This window comes from Chamaea fasciata, unplaced genomic scaffold (genome assembly GCF_029207755.1).
Source record: "Chamaea fasciata isolate MVZ Bird 193981 ecotype frontalis unplaced genomic scaffold, bChaFas1.0.hap1 SCAF_3, whole genome shotgun sequence".
Classification (NCBI taxonomy): domain Eukaryota; kingdom Metazoa; phylum Chordata; class Aves; order Passeriformes; family Sylviidae; genus Chamaea; species Chamaea fasciata.
The window spans coordinates 113497399-113514305 of NW_027094088.1; the positions used below are offsets into that span (position 1 = coordinate 113497399).

Sequence of the window (16907 nt, forward strand, 5' to 3'; positions counted from 1 at the left end):
TTAAATACACTTTCACAGAAGGCAAAAGATCGGCTACACAGCTTGCCACTTCTTCGACTTCACAGGCGAACATCGCCATCAATCCTATCTCTCCTCCCAGAGGAGAAACACATAAACAAAGCCGATGATTCTAACTATATCCATTGTTCACATGAAGCTGCGACTGCCAGGACGCCAGCGCTCAGAAGGCAGGAAAACTTGGGGCGACGTGTTGCCATCTCGGTGCAGGCAGGGCTGGAGCAGATCTGCATCCCCAGATCTCCAGAGCCCCTCCCGCGCCCCTGCCAGACCTCCGGGGTCCCTCCTGGGCAGGTTGAGGCTGTCCCAGGTGTCTTGGTTTGGGAGGACAGGAGTCTGCCAGGGAGAGCCAGAGGTTTCCTTGGAGTGGGGAATGTACACCCCCCTCCCTCCGAATTATTATCATTTTATATTAATATAATATATAATTAATATATTAATATAATTAGAGACAAGGTGGCATTCAGGCAAAGATATGGGAATAGGAATAAGGGTTCTTTACAAGGAATGTTAAAAATACAAATGTAGTAAAGCAAACAATCAAAAAATCCCGTAGACCCTGGCAGAGTCAGAAGAGGAGCCGAGCCCCTGTTGGTCGGGGCGTTGGTGTCAGCCCAGATAAACCCTCCTGCAGCACCAGCTGTGGTTCTGTGGGAGCAGAGATGATCCTGGAGAAGGGCCCAGTGGTGCTGAGATGGGCCCGGGCTCCCTCGGGGAATCCAGTGCACACAGGCTGTGCTGCTGCTCTGAATGCCAGGGGTGATCCAGGTGGGAATGCTGGGCTCCTCCCCCTGGGTGGAGCCTCTCCCCGTGGGATGATGGGATTGTATCAGCCCTGCAGTGAGCCTCGATGGCCCATGGACAGCAGATATGCCCTGGAATTCTGAGGGATGGATCATGGAAGAGATAAAAAAAAACACTTCCCCAGCTGGTTTAACAGCAGATATCCCTCCAGAGTGACGAGGGATGGGTCCTGGAAGGGACAGAGAACTCGGCCCCAGCTGGTTTAACAGCAGATATCCCCCCGAGTGACGAGGGATGGGTCCTGGAAGGGACAGAGAACTCGGCCCCAGCTGGTTTAACAGCAGATATCCCCCCAGAGTGACGAGGGATGGGTCCTGGAAGGGACAGAGAACTCGGCCCCAGCTGGTTTAACAGCAGATATCCCCCCAGAGTGACGAGGGATGGGTCCTGGAAGGGACAGAGAACTCGGCCCCAGCTGGTTTAACAGCAGATATCCCCCCAGAGTGACGAGGGATGGGTCCTGGAAGGGACAGAGAACTCGGCCCCAGCTGGTTTAACAGCAGATATCCCCCCAGAGTGACGAGGGATGGGTCCTGGAAGGGACAGAGAACTCGGCCCCAGCTGGTTTAACAGCTGCCCACCAGTTCCAGCAGACGCTAACAGAGCGCACGGCCCTGGTTTCCTCCTGCGCTGCACCCCGAGGCACCAGCACAGGTCAGTCCTGAGCCAGGTGTTCCTGCCGCTTCCCAGAACCTCTGGTGGAGTGACCCAGCCCCGGGCACCCTCAGGGCTCTGCTGAGCTGTGCACAGCTTCCCCGAGTTCAGCTCAATTACGGATGAGGGGATAATTAGGGTGAGTAAGGTGGATGAGTTGCAGCAATTAGCTCTCGCCCGCCCGCGTTGGTTTGCGGCTCTTCCCCCAGCACCGGGGCACCCTGAAAACCCTTTGTCACTTCCCAGGTGGAATGGGCGCAACGTTCCCTCCACAGAGCTCTCCCTTCAGGTGTCAGGCATCGTTTAATCCCTCATCTTAAAACAAGGAACTGAGTAACTCCTGTTAGAGAGATCTGCAGCTTGGCTCTCGGATCCCTTCTCCTGCTCCTTGAGAAACCAGGGGTTGGAGCCAGTAAATGAATTTGGTTTAGTTTAGGGTAAATTTGGGAGGAAAATTTTGAATGGGGTTTTTTGGGGGAGTAAATTAATTTATTTTTTTTATTTGGTTTGGGAGAAATTTTTTTTTTAGACCAAAGCGGAAACATTTATTTATTTAATAAATAAAGTGCTTATGAGTATAAAAAATGAATAATAGGAAATGATAAAACTTTTTGTTGTGAAGTGAGGTGCTGAATTGAGAAAAGCTTTGTTGTGGGTGTAGTTTGGTTGTTTAGTTTCTTTATTGTGGCTTTTGTTTGGTTTTTTTAGTTTTACTCCCTCTGGCGCTGTTGGAAAACGTTGAGGTTTAGGTTTTAGTGGGTTGTAGGTGTGAGGTTTTCATTTTTTGTGGTTTTTTTAGTTTAGGATCAGTTTAAAAAATGCTGTTAGAGAAATCTGCAGCTTGGCTGCTGGATCCCTTCTCCTGCTCCTTGAGAAACCAGGGTTTGGAGTCAGTAAATGAATTTGGTTTGGTTTACGGTAAATTTGGGAGGAAATTTTTGAATGGGGTTTTTGGGGGGAGTAATTTTTTTTTTTTACATTGGTTTGGGATAAATTTTTTTTAGAGAAAAGCGGAAACATTTATTTATTTAATAAATAAAGTGCTTATAAGTATAAAAAATGAATAATAGGAAACGATAAAACTGGGAGTTCAGGTGGTGATCCTTCTGGATCCTTCTGGATCTTGGAGCCATGACTGGAAGTTCACTGGTGATCCTTCTGGATCCCTAGGGATCTTTGAGCCTTAGGAAATTCACTGGTGATCCTTCTGGATCCCTCTGGATCTTGGAGCTGTGACTGGAAGTTCAGGTGGTGATCCTTCTGGATTCTTCTGGATCCTTCTGGATCTTTGAGTCCTGCCTGGAAGCTCACTGGTGATCCTTCTGGATCCTTCTGGATCTTGGAGCCTTAGGAATTTCAGGTGGTGATCCTTCTGGATCCTTCTGGATCCCTGGGGATCTTCGAGCCTTGGGAAGTTCAGGTGGTGATCCTTGTGGATCCTTGGGGATCTTCAAGCCTTGAGAAGTTCAGGTGGTGATCCTTCTGGATCCTTCTGGATCCCTGGGGATCTTCGAGCCTTGGGAAGTTCAGGTGGTGATCCTTCTGGATCCTTCTGGATCCCTGGGGATCTTGGAGCCCTGGCTGGAAGTCCAGGTGTGCCCCCCCTCAGGATTCCTTTCCTGGGAAAAGCTCTCCCTGGGCCCTGCGGGGTGTGAGGGGCACTTTTAAATTTAGGATTTGGGGACCGTTGTATGGATTTTCCTGCTGGGAGAGAGCTGGGCGTTGCCCTTTGGCCGCTCTCTCGGGGCTGTTGGGGCTCCAGCAGGAGTTGAGTTTTTGGGGGGTTTTGGGTTTTTTTAGTAATTTTGGCTGACGCTGTTGGCTCCCACCTGTATTTGGGGTAAAAACCCCTGTAGGAGTGGGGCAGCAGGGGATTCATGCCTGGGGCTGCTCGGGCAGGGAGCTGAGCCATCAATCCTGGCAGCACCGGGAATTCCAGCCGTAAATCCTGGCAGCACCGGGAATTCCAGCCATCAATCCTGGCAGCACCGGGAATTCCAGCCGTAAATCCTGACAGCACTGGGAATTCCAGCCATCAATCCTGGCAGCACCGGGAATTCCAGCCGTAAATCCTGACAGCACCGGGAATTCCAGCCGTAAATCCTGACAGCACTGGGAATTCCAGCCATCAATCCTGGCAGCATCAGGAATTCCAGCCGTAAATCCTGACAGCACTGGGAATTCCAGCAGTAAATCCTGACAGCACTGGGAATTCCAGCCGTAAATCCTGGCAGCATCAGGAATTCCAGCCGTAAATCCTGACAGCACTGGGAATTCCAGCAGTAAATCCTGACAGCACCGGGAATTCCAGCCGTAAATCCTGGCAGCATCAGGAATTCCAGCCGTAAATCCTGACAGCACTGGGAATTCCAGCAGTAAATCCTGACAGCACTGGGAATTCCAGCCATCAATCCTGCCAGCACCGGGAATTCCAGCCCCAAATTCTGGCAGCACTGGGAATTCCAGCCATAAATCCTGGCAGCACCAGGAATTCCAGCCATAAATCCTGACAGCACCGGGAATTCCAGCCCCAAATTCTGGCAGCACCGGGAATTCCAGCCCCAAACCCTGGCGCCCACACACACGGGCGCTGGGCACGGGAATGGTTTGGGGGATTTGCTGGGCTTGGAAGAACCTCGCACAACTCCCAGGGCGCTCCCCACAGGGAAAACAGCAGCCTGGGAGCGTGGGAGGTGGATTCCATCCCTGGGTTTGTGGCAAGGATGGGCTTCACCATCGCAATCCCAGGAACCTCCGATTTTTCCGTGGTGAGGGCAGTGGGAATGAGGCTGGGCAGGGGCTGCAGTCCCGTCTGTCCCTGCAGGGATTTAAAGCCCTGGGGATGTGGGGACAGGGGTGGCCTGGGCAGGGAAGGGTTCGCTCAGTGTCTCGGAGGGTTTTTCCCAAGTGTGATTCCGTGTGTCCCTCATCCAGGCTGATTCCGGTGTTTGCACACTTAAGGGACACCTGGCGCTTCGTCCGGTGTCACCTCAGCCATGGCAGGGACACCTCCCGGTGTCCCAGGTGCTCCCAGCCCTGTCCTGGACACTTCCAGGGGGATTTGGCGTCTCCTTTTCCAGCTCAGGCCGAGCCTTGGAAACTGGAGAACCTGGGAGGTTCGGGTGCTGGTGGAGAATCCACAGCCAGAATAGTTTTTTGGGTTTTTTAATAACTTGTTTAGCCTTGGGGAGACTTTGGGGAGATGGGTTTTGGTGCGCTCAGAGGTGCTTGGTGTGTTTGGTGTGATTTCTGTGATTTCTGTGATTTGTGTGTGTGTTTGTGTGATTGTGATTTCCGTCTTTAGTGTGATTTCTGTGATTTCTGTGTGTTTTGGTGTGATTTCTGTGATTTCTGTGTGTGGTTTGATGTGATTTCTGTCATTTTTGTGATTTGTGTGATTGGTGTGATTTCTGTGATTTGTGTGATTTGTGTGTGTATTTGTGTGATTGTGATTTCCATGTTTAGTGTGATTTCTGTGATTTCTGTGTTGTGGTTTGGTGTGATTTCTGTGGTTCTCTTGATTTGTGTGTTTGGTGTGGGGTTTTTTTGATTTCTCTGATTTCTGTGATTTCCGTGATTGGTGTGTTTTGTGTGATCTGTGTGATTTCTGTGTGGTTTGGTGTGATTTCTGTGATTTTTGTGATTTGTGTGTTTGGTGTGATTTCTGTGATTCTCTTGATTTGTGTGTTTGGTGTGATCTGTGTGATCTGTGTGTTTGTGATCTCGGTGATCAGTGATTTGTGTGTGTTTGTGTGATTTCTGTGATTTTGTGTGATTTCTGTGATTGATATGATTCGTGTGTTTGCTGTGATTTCTGTGATTTCTGTGTGTGGTTTGGTGTGATTTCTGTCATTTTTGTGATTTCTGTGATTGGTGTGATTTCTGTGATTCTCTTGATTTGTGTGTTTGGTGTGATCTGTGTGATCTGTGTGATCTGTGATTTGTGTGTGTTTGTGTGATTTCTGTGATTTCTGCGTTTTGGTGTGATTTTGTGTGATTTCTGTGATTTGTATGATTCGTGTTTGCTGTGATTTCTGTGATTGATATGATTGGTGTGATCTGTGTGATTTTCGTGTGTGTTTGGTGTGATTTTTTGATTTCTGTGTTCGGTGTGATTTCTCTGTGTGTTTGCTGTGATTCCTGTGGTTGATATGATTGGTGTGATCTGTGAGATTTCTGTGATTTGTGTGTTTGGTGTGGGTTTTTGTGATTTCTCTGATTTGTGTGATTTCTGTGATTTGGTGTGATTTGTCTGTGATTTCTATGATTTCTGTGATTTCTGCAATTTAAAGTGATTTCTGTGAGTGATTTGGTGTGATCTGTGTGGGTTTTGTGATTCGTGTGTTTGGTCTGATCTGTGTGATTGATGTGTGTGTTTGCTCTGATTTCTGTGATTTCTGTGGTTGATATGATTGGTGTGATCTGTGTGATTTCTGTGATGTGTGTAATTTCTGTGGTTGATATGATTGGTGTGATCTGTGTGATTTGTGTGTGATCTGTGTGATTTGTGTGGTTTTTTTTATTTCTGTGATCTGTGTGATTTGTGGGATTTCTGGGATTTCTGTGATTTCTATGATTTCCGTGTTTGGTGTGATTTCTCTGTGTGTCCTGGTGTGATCTGTGTGATTTTTGTGATTCGTGTGTTTGGTCTGATTTGTGTGATTGGTGTGTGTGTTTCGGTGTGATTTCTGTGATTTGCATCATTTCTGTGGTTGATATGATTGGTGTGATGTGTGTGATCTGTGTGTTTTCTGTGATTTGTGTGTTTGGTGTGATTTTTTTTTTAATTTCTGTGATCTGTGTGATTTCTGTGATTGGTGTGTTTGGTGTGTTTGCTGTGATTTCTGTGTGGTTTTTGTGTGATTTCTATGATTTCTCTGATTTCTGCCATTTCTGTGATTTGTGTGTTTGGTGTGATTTCCAAGATTTCTGTGATCTGTGTGATTTCTGTGATTGGGGGGTGTGTGTGTTTTGGTGTGATTTGTGTGATCAGTGTGTGTGTTTGCTGTGATTTCTGTGATTTCTGTGATTGGTGTGTTTGGTGTGATTTTTTTGACTTCTGTGATTGGGGGGTGTGTGTGTGTTTTGGTGTGATTTTTGTGATTTGTGCGTTTGGTCTGATTTGTGTGATCGATATGTGTGTTTGCTGTGATTTCTGCGATTTGTGTGGTTGATATAATTGGTGTGATCTGTGTGATTTTTGTGTTTCTGTGATTTCTGTGATTTTTTTTATTTCTCCGATCTGTGTGATTTGTGTGTGTGTTTCTGTGATTTCTGTGATTTTTTTTGATTTCTCTGATCTGTGTGATTTGTGTGTTTCTGTGATTTCTGTGAATTTTTTTTTTTTTATTTCTCTGATTTCTGTGACTTCTGAGATTGGTGTGTTTGGTGTGATTTCTCTGATTTCTGTGGTTTCTGTGCTCTCTGTGACCCCTGTCCCTCCTGTCCCCAGCCCCGGCCGCCGGCAGACCTGGCTTTCAGCTTCGATGCCAACAAGCAGCAGCGGCAGCTGATAGCAGAGCTGGAGAACAAGAACAGGTACGGCGCTGAGGGGCGGGGAGCGGAGCTCATCGCCCAGATCACCTCCCCAGAGCCTTTGTTGGGCTGCGGTTTCCTCCTTAGCCGATCAGTTACTCATTAACTTCAGTTAATTAGCCGTGGGGAGGGGGCTGCCCTGCCCCTGTTCCCCCGGGAGGGCTTGATCTTCTCTAAATCCTCTTAAAATCATCCTCACCCACAACCTCGGGGCTGGGATGTGATCCCAGAGATCCCTGAAAGCCCCAGAGCCCCAGCAGGGAGGGGGGATGGTGCCCCCGAGCTCAGGTGAGACCCCACCTGCCCTGGGGACAACAGCACAAGGGCCTGGAGCTGCTGGAGAGAGTCCAGAGGAGGCACGGAGCTGCTGCAGGGCTGGAGCCAGGCTGGGAGAGCTGGGGGTGCTCACCTGGACAGGAGAAGCTCCAGGAGAGCTCCGAGCCCCTGGCAGGGCCTGAAGGGGCTCCAGGAGAGCTGCACAGGGACTGGGAACAAGGGATGGAGGGACGGGACTCCGGGAATGGCTTCCCAGTGCCACAGGGCAGGGCTGGATGGGATTTCGGGAAGGAATGCATCTCTGTGACAAATTCCAAGCAGACTCTGAGGGATACCCGGGAGTACAGCTGGACCGTGCTGCGCTTTGCCCCGGGTAAAGAAGCCTAATGGGGGAGATAATTCCCAGGAAAAGAATTTGTCTGAAGAGCCAGGGCGCAATACTTGTCAGCGTGTGGAAATGATCCTTGTTCCTGGATGGGACAGGAAACACACCGTTAAAATACAATTTCCTCGTCAAGCAGAGCAAAGCCAAAGACTAAACCAAAAAGAGTGGATTGAGGTGGGATTTGGGGCAGGAATTGTTCCCTGGCAGGGTGGGGATGGAATTCCCAGAGCAGCTGTGATCCACTGCCCCTGGATCCCCGGCAGTGCCCGAGGCCAGGCTGGACACGGGGACAGTCCAAGGTGTCCCTGCCACGGCAGGGTGGCACTGGATGTGCTCTGAGGTCCCTTCCCACCCAAAGCAGAGGATTTTTGTCACCTGTGGAGCCCCTCAGGCTCTGGTGGCGCATGGAGCCAGCACAGCCCGGTGCTCAGGCACCCTCCGCGGTGGGAAAAGGCTCCTCCAGGGAGGATTGGAGCAGGAGCAGGTCCTGGAGAGCAGGAACAGCTCAGCCCTGGCACTGCTGCAGCTGCAGCGCTGCCCCAGGAGCCCCGGCAGGGATCTGGAATGGTTCCTGCAGATCCTGGGTGAGGGATAAGCTCTGCCAGGAAGGAGAGCTGGAGGTGACACTCTCCCCTTGGAAGGGTTTCATCCCTGCTGCACCAGCTGAGCCCTTGGCCCTCCCTGCTGGGAAAATAAAAAAACGCCGTCCACTTTCTTTGGCAGAATTTCCAAGTTCAATAAAAAGACAATTAGGAGGCAGAATAAAGTGAAATACGGCCGGGTGCTTGGCATTAGCTAAAAATCACACTTTGCCACCTCAGGACGCTCCTTTAAAAGTCCTGGCACGTATTTATAGACTTTCAGGTGTTATTTAAACATTCTTTTGCTTTGTTTTAACTTTTAACTCGCCCCCATTCCATTTCTCCTTGTGGCTCTCTGCTGTCCCCACACTTCCTGACAACGTGGGGGAGGCAATAAATCCTCCTTTTGGAGTTTTGGGGTCTTGTCCCCATTATCTCTATCCTGATAATCTGAGGACGTGGGCAATTCTCTGATTCTCTTTGCCATTCTTCTGAGCTAGCTGCAGAACGCTTCCTTTCCATCGCGTGGTTTTTATTTTGATGTCATGTTACAGCTTGAGGAATGTATATAAATGCACATTGACCACACCGCCGGTTTTGAGTTTTGTGGGTAGCAGAAATCAAACTGCATTAATGCGGGGAAGTTTTCTGACCTCACACACACGCGGCATTCATTTTAATATCTGTGAAAAGCCGAGGTTATAAAGGGTATTTAGAACAGGGACCCGGGCCGTGCTGCTGCCTGGCCTGGATTTCCCTCCAGGGATATCCTGAGGGTTTGTTCCTGCTCCCTGAGCTCCTCCTGCTGCCCTGCAGGGGAAGGGGCTGGCATCTCCCCAGGGCCGCTTTAGGGAGGAAATTTCTCAGCGGAATCCCTTTGGAAAAAGCAAACCCAAGCGGCCCCTCCTTCAGGCAGTCCGGGAGAAAAGCTTTCCTCAGAGGAAGGTGGGAAAAGCTGTTCATTTGACCCACAAAGTGCCCACAAGGAGAAAGAATGGGAAATATGAAACAGTAAAAGCTCTTGCTGCTCTGAGATGGCGAATCGAGGTGTTGAAACTCAGCTCACTCAGTCTCTTACCAGTTCCTCTGGCGCTGGAAAATGCCACAGGTGTGACATCCCGGTGTCTCTCTGGGTTTTCAGTCCAGGACAGGTTTAAACAGTCCCAAGAAAAAGAGAAAAAAAAAACAGTCCAGGGAACTTCTGTGCCTCAGCCAGCGGAACCAACTGAAGGCACAGATAGAGATCTCTGTCCCGCTGTCTGTCCGTGCTCCGCAGCACAGTCCAGGGGCAGGACGTGGAGGAGTGAGAGAACTTTCTGGAAACAAACTGTGCTTCTCCTTCTGGCTTCACGGCTCATTCTTAAAAGCGCAGAACGCAATATCCAACGCAAACAGAGCAGACAGTTAAAGGTACAACATCAGAAGGTCACCCTAGGACAGGGGCTCCCAGAGACGCTGCAGCGAGGGATTTCTGGGAATAACAGATTTCCCAGGTCCTGCAGCGATCCCAGGGCTGTGCTCACATCCCTGTGAGCAGAACCCCTGGGCTGGGGCTGGGAGGGCTGCAGAGGGTGCAGGAGCAGCACGGACACTGACCTCGTCCAGCTCTGGGATCTCAGTTCAGGAAGGACGTTGAGATGCTCAAACACGTCCAGAGCAGGCCACGAGGCTGGAGAGGGGCTGGGAACACAAACCCTGTGAGGAGCAGCTGAGGGAGCTGGGGGTGTTCATCCTGGAGAAAAGGAGGCTCAGAGGTGACCTGGTCACTCCCCACAGCTCCCTGAGAGGTGACTGTGCTCAGCTGGGGTCGGTCTCTCTCTCCAGGCAGCGCTGACAGAACCAGAGGACACAGCCTCAGGCTGAGCCAAGGGGAATCCGGGTTGGGTGTCAGGGAGAAGTTTTGCACAGGAAGAATAACAAAGCACTGGGATGGTCTGGAGTGGTGGAGCCACCGTCCCTGGGGGTGTTTAAAGCAGACTGGATGTGGCACTCGAGGCCAGGGTTTAGCTGAGGTGTCGGGGCTGGGTTGGACTCGAGGATCTCGGGGATCTCTTCCAACCTGTGATTCTGTGATCGATTCTGTGATCGATTCTGTGATCGGTTCTGTGATCGATTCTGTGATCGATTCTGTGATCGATTCTGTGATCGGTTCTGCGATCGGTTCTGCGATCGGTTCTGTGATGGATTCCGTGACCCCTCTGGTGTCGCTGTGTCCCCCAGGGAGATCCTGCAGGAGATCCAGAGGCTGAGGCTGGAACACGAGCAGGCCTCCCAGCCCACCCCCGAGAAGGCGCAGCAGAACCCGACCCTGCTGGCCGAGCTGCGCCTGCTGCGGTGAGGGGACACTGGGGACACTGGGATGCTGGGCTGGGACACTGGGGACACTGGGGACACAGGCTGGGACACTGGGGACACTGGGGACACTGGGGACACTGGGCTGGGGACACAGGCTGGGACACTGGGGACATTGGGGACACTGGGACACTGAGGACACTGGGACACTGGGCTGGGGACACCGGGGACACTGGGGACACCAGGGACACTGGGACACTGGGGACACTGGGCACACTGGGGACACTGGGCACACTGGGGACACCGGGCCAGGGGCAGTGCAGGGGCAGGTCCTGGCAGGGCCATTCCCACCCAGGGCCTGGGGCAGCACCTGGAGCTTTTCCGGGGGTTCCGGAGGGAACGAAAACCTCCCTTCCCACGGATCCCGTCTGCACAGCCCAGGGAAGGTTTGTGGGGGAGGAATCAGCAGCGCCGGGGCTCCAGCCGCCGGGATCCCCTGATCCCCAAAGCCTCATCCTTAGGGAATGCCCACAGTTTGTCTGGGATGGGAAGGTGCTTCCCCAGCTCCTGGTGCCTCCCAGCCCGGGCAGGACGATGGGATGTGACTGGAGGCAGCAGGCGCAGTGCAGGATTCCGGCCGTGACAGGAGGGGAGGGATAATCCATGGAAAACCCTGTCCCAGGTCTGGGATCCCGTGGGGATGAGTCAGCTCTGCTGGCAGGTGTGACCTTGCAGAGTCCCTGGACCCGTGTCCTGGCACCACGTCCTGCGGGACACCGCAGCTCCTCCTGCCTGCGGGACCAGGGAACCGGGAACCTCACTGGCGTGGGGCTGGAAGGGACCCCAAATCCCACCCGGAGCCACCCCGGCCATGGCAGGGACCCCAAATCACACCTAGAGCCACCCCGGCCATGGAAAGGATCCCAAATCCCACCCGGAGCCACCCCGGCCATGGAAAGGACCCCAAATCCCACCCGGAGCCACCCCGGCCAGGGAAAGGACCCCAAATCACACCCGGAGCCACCCCGGCCATGGAAAGGACCCCAAATCCCACCCAGAGCCACCCCGGCCAGGGAAAGGATCCCAAATCCCACCCAGAGCCACCCCGGCCATGGAAAGGACCCCAAATCCCACCCGGAGCCACCCCGGCCATGGAAAGGACCCCAAATCCCACCCGGAGCCACCCCGGCCATGGCAGGGACCCCAAATCCCACCCGGAGCCACCCCGGCCAGGGAAAGGACCCCAAATCCCACCCGGAGCCACCCCGGCCATGGCAGGGACCCCAAATCCCACCATCCCAGGGTGCTCCAAACCCCGTCCAGGACATTTCAGGGATCCCGGGGCAGCCACAGCTGTTCCAGGGCCTGCCCACCCTGCCCGTTCAATTGAACAGTTGAATTCAATTGAACGGAATTGTTTCAATTCAGTCCCTGCCCCAAATCCCAGCCAAATGTTCACCTTGAAGCCGTCGCCCGTGTCCGGTTCCTGGTGGAGATTCCCACTCCAGCCCCTTGCAGGCCCCCCCGGATCCTCACTCTCGGAACCCCGGTCCTCAGCGGACCAAGAGGCGCTGAGAGAAGCAGCCAGCGTGGTCAGAGTTAGTTCACGCTCCGGAGTTTTCTGTCCTTTAGAGAGCAGCCCCGTGGCCGAAATTCCCACATCCCCCGCAGCGTGCCCCGGGCCAGCACCCAAGGGTGCCCAGCCTGGGATGGGTGACGTTTCCATGGAGCCCACAGCAAGCCCTGGAAGGAGCAGACAATCCCCTCCAGCTTCTCCCCGAGGTCACTTCTCGCCTCCGCCTTTGAGCTTCTCCTTCCTCACTCGCTCCTGGCTTTTTTTTGTCCTAAACGCCAAGGCCGGAGTCCGAATTCCCGAGACAGCCGCGGCGGGGTTTTGTGCGGGGAAGGGGAAGGGAGGGGAAGGGAGGGGAAGGGAGGGGAAGGGTCACTCCTCCTCTGCTGCCGTTGTCCCCCGGAGGGCTCTGCTGAGCCTCCCCCGGCCGGGCGCGGCTTTTCCCTGCGGCCTTGCCCCCTCCTCAATTGCCCTCCTTCCTCCCAGCCCCCATCCGGCCTTGTCTGAGCTCTGCACGCCGCCGGCCTCTGATGCTCAGACACATCAAAAACGGGTTATATTTTATTTTATTTCATTTTACTTTACTTTACTTTACTTTACTTTATTTTACTTTACTTTATTTCATTTCATTTCATTTCATTTCATTTCATTTCATTTCATTTCATTTCATTTTTTATTTAATTTTATTTTGTTTTATTTTATTTTACTTTATTTTATTTTTTTTATTTTACTTTATTTTATTTCATTTAATTTCATTTCATTTTACTTTATTTTATTTTATTTTACTTTAATTTATTTTGTTTTATTTTATTTTATTTTATTTTTTATTTTATTTTATTTTATTTTATTTTATTTTACTTTATTTTATTTCACTTCATTTCATTTTACTTTATTTTATTTTATTTTAATTTACTTTCATTTATTTTGTTTTATTTTATTTTATATTATTTTCTTTTATATTTTATTTTATTTTACTTTATTTTATTTCATTTTATATTATTTTAATTTATATTTTATTTTATTTTACTTTATTTTATTTCATTTTTCTCCAAACGCTCGGCAGGAGCAGATCTCTGCCTTTGGGGGAGGCGGCGGGCGCAGCTTTTGGGGGGATTGTCCCCTCCCGGTCCGTGCCGGTGGTGCCGAGTTCGCTCCAGCTCTTTAGACGGGGAGCAGGGCCAAAGCGGCTTTTCCCCGGGAGGACTGGGGTCTGGAAGGGCCCGGCCTCACCCTCCGCCCGTCTCTCCCGTGTCCCCCGGCACAGGCAGAGGAAGGATGAGCTGGAGCAGAGGATGTCGGCGCTGCAGGAGAGCAGAAGAGAGCTGATGGTGCAGCTGGAGGGGCTGATGAAGCTGCTCAAAGTAAGGAAAGGCAGCGCATCCCTGCCTGCCCCTGCCTGCCCCGGGATCGCTGCTTGGCCCCCCCGCCCTAAAAACCCTCCCGGGGGGCAGGAGGAATCCATCCCCATCCCAGCCCTGCCTGCTCGTGCTGCCCCGGGGGTTTGCGGTGGTGAAAACATCCGGAAGCCGAGGTTTGGGGTGGTTTAACCAGGCTGGATTTGGTGGCTGGGGCTCAGCACTTCCCACTCTGCCGGGGAATAAACGGGGAGCAGGGCAGGATGAGTGCCAGGGACAAGGAGCCGGCCCTGCACGGCCCCCGCCACATCTGGGGCTTTTGTCGGGCGGTTCTGGGGCTGCCTCCGGGTTCCTCGTGAGGGTTTCCTGGGCTGAGCTCCCAGCCGGTGACTCTTGTGTTCTTTCTCTGCTATAAACCGACCAAGAGCGTCCCTGCAGAGCCGGGGGCAACGGCTCGGCCCCGGGGACGTTTCGGTGCCACACGGGGAGCCCTGGGCGTGCTGCGGGAGGAGGGACAGACCTGGCAGGGGGACGCTTCAGCTGCGGGCACATCTGGATGGTCCCAGGAAAATCCACGGCTCCTCTGCGCTCAGGAGGAACAGTGGATTCCCAGTCGGGGAATTCCCGGTGCCTGGGACTCAGATGTGCCATCAGTCCTCAGCTTGGGCAAGGAATTCCTGCCCTTCATCCCGGGGAGGAATTCCCGCTCTTCATCCCGGGGAGGAATTCCCGCCCTTCATCCCGGGGAGGAATTCCCGCTCTTCATCCCGGGGAGGAATCCCAGCTCTTCATCCCGGAGAGGAATCCCCGCTCTTCATCCCGGGGAGGAATTCCAGCTCTTCATCCCGGGGAGGAATTCCAGCTCTTCATCCCGGAGAGGAATCCCCGCTCTTCATCCCGGGGAGGAATTCCCGCTCTTCATCCCGGAGAGGAATTCCCGCCCTTCATCCCGGGGAGGAATTCCCGCTCTTCATCCCGGGGAGGAATTCCCGCCCTTCATCCCGGGGAGGAATTCCCGCCCTTCATCCCGGGGAGGAATTCCAGCCCTCCATCCCGGGGAGGAATTCCAGCCCCTCATCCCGGGGCAGGGATGTCCATACAGGGGGACAGGACCCAACACCCCTCAGCCGGGCCTGGCGCTGTCCCCCTCCCTGTGTCCCTGAGCACGCCCCACTGGCTGTGTTTGGGAATTCTGCTTTTCCTGAGGCCAGTGGTGCTGCCCTGTGTTTGTCCTGCTCAGCCCATGGATGCCTGACCTGGAAAACCACAGGGATGCTGGAATCCCGGAGTGGACTGGGTGGGAAGGGACCTCAAAACCCACCCAGTGCCACCCCAGCCATGGCAGGGCCACCTCCCACTGTCCCAGGATGTCCCAACGTCCAGCCTGGCCTTGGGCACTGCCAGGGATCCAAGGGCTGGAATTCCCAGCCCCTTCCCACCTGCCGGGGAACAATTCCTGCCCCAAATCCCATCTCGATTTCCAGCTCCAAGCCGTTCCCTGTGTCCTGTCCCTCCAGCCCTTGTCCCCAGCCCCTCCCCAGCTCCCCCGAATTCATCCCAAATCTTCATCCAGGCAGTGGCTGGAAGGGAATGTCCATCCCACGAGGATGCCCAGGCAGATGCCACAGCCTCTCCTTGACTAAAGCCTCTCCCAGAAAGAACATCTGCTCCTGGAGCCGGAGGCATCCGAAGTGGAAAATCCCCTGCCAATGCAGATTTGCCTGAGCAGTTAAAAATTCCTGCCTGCTTTTATATTTGGGAGCACCGGGCTGGGTGTTGGGGCCCTCCCTGAGGCTCCACCGCCCTTCCTGCCTGGCTCCCCGTCACCCTCTGGGAGCTGGCCACGGAATTATTTCCTGCTGTGGGCACTGAGGATGCTGCGGGCGAATCCCCTGCCACGCAAATCCCGTGTCTGTGCCTTCAGAAACCAAACCTAGGGTCTGCTCAAATCACCAAATCGGCTTTTCTTGCCCAGATTTCCTTCCCATGAAGTCCTAAAGCTTCTGTGTGGCCTGTCAGTGTGGCCCTGGAGCAGCATTCCTGACACAGAAACAGGAATAAAGTAATGGCAGGGTCAGATCATGGAATCCCGGAGTGGTTTGGGTGGGAAGGGACCTAAAAACCACCCAGGGCCACCCCGGCCATGGCAGGGACACCTCCCACTGTCCCAGGTTGTTCCAAACCCCATCCAGGACACTGCCAGGGATCCAGGGGCAGCCACAGCTGCTCTGGGAATTCCATCCCCACCCTCCCAGGGAACAATTCCTTCCCCAAAATCCCGTCTAAATCTCCCCTCTTCCAGCTCCAAGCCATTCCCTGTGTCCTGTCCCCCCAGGCCTTGTCCCCAGCCCCTCCCCAGCTCTCCCGGAGCCCCTCCAGGCCCTGCTTGCTCCCACTCGGGTCACCCCAGTCAGCTTCTCTCTCCTTTCAGTTGTCTCCCCTCCCTGTCTGAGCACCCGCACCCCCGTCCTGGGCATTCCAAACCCATCCCGCATTCCCTGCCCCGCCCCGGGTAAGCTCCTCTCGCTCAGGTAATTATCATTTTAAGCTGTCGAGTTCCCCAGCCCCGCCGAGCTAAAAATATCTAAAAATACCGTTTCTTGTAGCTCCTTTGGATGCCTTTTCCCATCCCGTGGTGTCGGAGCCTCCCTGCGTGCCGGCGCAGACTCCGGGGGGAGGGCGTCAGGCAGGCACGGGATCCCTCCATCCCTCCCTCCTGCCCTGGTGGGCATTTCAGCCCCGCTCTGCTGCCCCCAGGCTGTTTTCTTCCTGATCTTGGGGTTTAATTTCCAGCTCCCGTTTTTTTAGCCCTGCCAGACACGAGTTTGGTTTTTTTTTTCCTCCCTCCACCAGGTTTTAGCTTCTCTCATCACTTGGAGGCCTTCAAAACCGTTCATGTATAATTTACATCAGCTGTTAAGCTTTTATTTTTTTTCCCCCATTTTCTTATGCAGTTTTTTGTCGTTTTTTTTTTTACATTTTTGATGCTGCCTTCGTTTCACCATTTAGGGCTGGATTCAGAGTCTGGGGCCTCAAATCCCTCTCTGAAGAAAAAGGAGAGGGAGGGAAGGACATTGCGGGTCCCCTGAGGGGCAGCTCTGGCCTTGCTGTGGCAGGGACGGGACCCAGGGAAGGGCTGGGGCTGGGCCAGGGGGATTTGGGATGGATTTTAGGGCAAGGTTCGTCCCGCAGAGGGTGCTGGCACTGCCCAGGGAATGTCCCCAGAGCTCCAGGAGAGCTTGGGCAGCGCTCCAGGGATGCCCGGGGTGGGATTTGGGGTGGGTCCCTCCCCGCCCAGGACATTCCATGGTTCCAGGGGAGCCCACCCAGAGCTGTCTGGAGGTCCATCCACTTCCCCATGCTCTGGGGGCCGGACCCAGAGCAGGGAAAGGCCCTGGGATGAGGTCTGTGCCAGGCCAACCCACTGCTGGTTC

General features: G+C 53.3%; 1 protein-coding gene across 3 annotated transcripts in view; it reads left to right on the forward strand.

The window, feature by feature from the left end:
• DTNB (dystrobrevin beta) overlaps positions 1–16907 on the forward strand; it is a 159247-nt gene that overhangs the window by 90730 nt on the left and 51610 nt on the right. For all 3 annotated transcript variants that reach the window (XM_066180189.1, XM_066180191.1, XM_066180192.1), the window contains 3 exons: positions 6929–7014; positions 10474–10587; positions 13383–13479. In XM_066180189.1, coding sequence (XP_066036286.1) covers positions 6929–7014; positions 10474–10587; positions 13383–13479 — 297 coding nt within the window. The remainder of the gene's footprint in view (positions 1–6928; positions 7015–10473; positions 10588–13382; positions 13480–16907) is intronic.